A 3,907-nucleotide genomic window follows, 5' to 3' on the forward strand; every position below is an offset into this window, starting at 1 on the left:
TCAATGACTATAGTTGAATTAAAATAATATAGATAGTGAAAATCATACTATAAGCTGTAAAGTTGCAAATATAAGCTATTAGTCTACCTCTAAAAATGCTGTCAAATTTCCAGACCCATTAAAACTGATTTCCCTGAGACCGTGGTTTCATAGAACATACACAACTATGGAAATATTTCACATAGTATAAAATTTGATCCCATATATCTGCCCGTAAAAACCGCCTGCAGTAATTAGTTTTTATGTAGTGCATTATAATGTGTTTTACAGTATATATCATCTCTTTGATAGTCAAATTATTCTGTGAGGTAGGTATTACTACTGCCATTTCACAGATGTGGAAACTGAGCCACAGAGCAATAAAGTGGCTTGCCCATGGCCACACAGCCAGCAATCAGGGGATCTGCAACTGAATTGGAGCCTTGTCAACCATCCCAGGCTCTTTCAACTGTGCCACACTCTTCTTCAAAGGGCTTGCCAGTCTTTGCTTTATAGAAAGAGTGTTCTAGAACCAATAGGACTAATTGTCTCAAGATGTAAGCAACAGAAGACTGCCTTCTCAACAGAATCTTCTGTGTCTATTTCTAGAACAACTTTGAAATCCCACACCCTGCAGTTGTCATGATGAGATTTCTTATTTAAACTTTAAATATTTGTACTTTTGCATAAATAGAGCATCCAATAGCTTAGAAACTATCAAGAGAAAGCTAAGGGTTTACTCTCTTTGCCAGAATCATTATACATTATTAAACTGCAGAGCACCCATTTTGAGCAACAGCTCTGTAAGAAAATATGTGCTTTGTGACTCGTTAAAATTGCTGATGGCTGTTATGAAAATTTATCTTTTAAAAACAAGATTCTAAATATATTTGAATGTTGGAAACCCACAAGATGGGGGCAGGCATTGTTCTAGGGACAATGTGAAACTCAGTTGTTGATCAGATTTAAACTCAGGATTTAGTGCCTAAAGATTGCTGATCCTGTCTCTCTGATTCATAGAACAATCAATACAGAAGTGAATAATGCTAACATTTAGATCTGTCTTGGATTGCGAAGGTTTCTGCTCTTGATTTTAAAACAATGCCTTGGCACCAGAACAAAACACCACTCATCAACTCCCTGGGGCTAGAGAATTTTTAGTGTCTTGGTACTTTTTGGGTCTGACTTCACACACACTGTGAGCTTTTATGGGCCTGGATTACAAGTGAGGCTGTTCTTGGATCAGCAGCAGGTTACAGAGGCATAAGACATTGTTCACATTTTCTCTCTCTCTCTCTTCCATTCAGCAAAGAGCAAAGGCAGTAGAGAGCACTCCTGCATCAAAGCAAGGAAGAGTTTGCTAAGACAAAGATGGGAGAGGACTACTGATGTTTATCTAAGTCACAGACAGAAGAAAAGAACTGAAGATCTCTTCATCTACCAGGAGAGATGTCTCGTCCTGCGCACAAAAGGCCAGAATATCACAAAATAGTAAGACTTTTCTGTCAAAGAGCCTTGCTTCCCTCCCCCAGCAAATGTTTTCTTGAAGGATGTTTTGTGTGTTTGGAGGAAGTGATGCTACGAGTAGAAGGTTTCAGCGAAGCAAAAATGGTGTTTAGTGAATGACCCTTCTGGAAATATTTACAAGCATTTCTTAATAGTGTAGCAGAGTAATCAGTTTTTATACAGAGTTTTAGGGTATCCTTTGCTTTGGATGACTTGAATAAAGGTTATCAAATAATCCTTTTGCCTCTAAGATAAAACATGAGTCAATTAATCAGTTCTCTATATTTCATGTTATATTAAGAAGCAAATAAAATGTAAGGTCAATTATGTATAAACTGAACAGGAAAAGAGTGTCAAAACACTAGGAATCAAAAGACTGTCATTAAAAATACACTGCCTAGTACTAAATTTGTTTGTATTTGACATGAGCCATTGTCCTTTTTATATCTTCTGAATTCACTTATTCCTAAGACTTTTTTTTTTTTTTTGGCACATTTAATTTGAACCAATACTTCTGGGTTTTGTTTTTGTTTTGTTTTTTAAACCTTTCATCCTAGCATCAGCAATTCAATTATTATAGGTAGGAAAACTTAAGGTACTGTTTAATGCTATATTAATCATTTCAGGGATTAGTGGGAATTTAGTGTTATTAGGCAATTTTATCCCTGTGTTCCCAAGGCTGCATTGACATCCTGGTGTGTGCCACAGTCAGAAATACCTGCAAATATTTCATCTGGCAGCCTGGGCTCTTGAACAATTAACAATTGTCGGTTATCTATCAAATGACAAAAATATATAGTACATAATTCATACTGTACCTCAATCATTATGCACATGTGAACACACAACAGTTAAAACCTTTTTATACTAGTGTATCCAAAACTGCTGAAAATAATTACTGGAGTTCTATTTATACATTGAAAGCGATTGATTTTATTGTTTTAAAAACCATAAAGAAATTCATGTTAGTGTTTCTTGGGATGTGTAGTATGGTTGTAAGACCTACAAAGATATGTTAGATATGCAGTTGAAAATATAATCTCTGGTCATGTTGCAGGATGAAAAATGGACCTTTTTTGGACATGTACTTAAAACTTAGGAAACAGGTTTTAAGGTGTATTAGTCTATCCCATGGGAGAGAGAGTACCTGAGACTCGAGGATATGAGAGATAGAAGAGGCACAATTTCTACTCTCTCCTCTGTACAAATCTCCTATAGAGAATGAAAACAAATGCATTCTTCCTCTTTGTCCCTTTCCCTCCCCATTTCCTCTTCCTCCTCCTTCCTCTCCCTGCTTTCTCCCCTTCTCTCCTTCTCCCCCTCCCCTTCTTATCCTCCCTTCTCCTCCCCCCCAATTCCCATTTGTTTATTTCTATACTACAGCACTGGTACATAGTAATATTGTTTTTTGCTGTGGCTTCTTCTATGCTAAGCAGAAGTTTCATTTATAAATCATAGGTATTTGGTGTGTTCTATGTTGAAGTTCTTGGAAAACAGGAATAAAAGTGGGTATTAGTGACCCTCAGTGTTAGGTTAACATTATTTTTGTTCATGTCTCTTGCTGACATCCCTTATTTCCTGGGAAAAGTACTAACATTATTTTCCTAAACCTGAATTGTATATTTTACTATAATACAAATTAACATGTAATATAAATTAATTTATAATGTATATGCTACATATACTTTTGACATTTTATTTCTAGTTTCCACATAAATTTGGCTCATATGTAATAACTAATATTTAGATTCTTTTAAAAATTATCAACAATAAATATTTCTACTTAATAGCGAGGCATACTTGTTATGATATAAACCCACACATTTCATTTAGATGTCCCCCAGTGGGAACTCTGAAGAATTGGACTAACCTTGCAAATTATTTGTATAAAAAGTCATAGTGTTTTAGAGAAGTTATTTGGTTTAATAATAATAATTTTATTGCTATTTTAAAGCCATTCACATCCATCTTTAGAATATAAACCCATACATTACCAGGTCTCTGCTCCCCTGCTTATGAATCTAAGACACTCTATGGTAGAGTTAAGGATGACCTTCCTAGCCTGAAATCCATATTGACCTCTTACAAAAATCTAATACTGTATATGAAACAAGTTTATTTTCAGTAGTGGTCTGCTCCCTTTACACATGTACCTCCATGATTAACTCTGTGGTAGAGTTGGAACATGGAGTTGAGGAGCTCTTCTGGCTCCTGATGGCTGGCAAATTGCTGTGTCCTCTGGGTCCTTCATTTAGTCTGTAGGATGGACAGTGTGGAATATGTTCCCACCAGGCTTCTTTCCCTTTCATGGGCACTATTTCCTGGTAGAAGCAAGACAGACTTTTTAAAATGGGCAAATCAAATTTTCTTTTCTGATTCCTTTCCTTCCCCCTTGCCCCTTGCCCCTTCCCCCTTCCCCCTT

General features: G+C 36.1%; 1 protein-coding gene across 1 annotated transcript in view; it reads left to right on the plus strand.

The window, feature by feature from the left end:
* The first annotated feature begins 1,408 nt into the window (after positions 1-1,408).
* Positions 1,409-3,907, plus strand: part of Trappc3l (trafficking protein particle complex 3 like) — a 45,485-nt gene continuing 42,986 nt past the window's right edge. The window contains exon 1 of the mRNA XM_021175098.2: positions 1,409-1,470. Coding sequence (XP_021030757.1) covers positions 1,429-1,470 — 42 coding nt within the window. The 5' untranslated portion in view covers positions 1,409-1,428. The remainder of the gene's footprint in view (positions 1,471-3,907) is intronic.

Source organism: Mus caroli, chromosome 10 (genome assembly GCF_900094665.2).
Source record: "Mus caroli chromosome 10, CAROLI_EIJ_v1.1, whole genome shotgun sequence".
In the NCBI taxonomy this organism is placed as follows: Eukaryota; Metazoa; Chordata; class Mammalia; order Rodentia; family Muridae; genus Mus; species Mus caroli.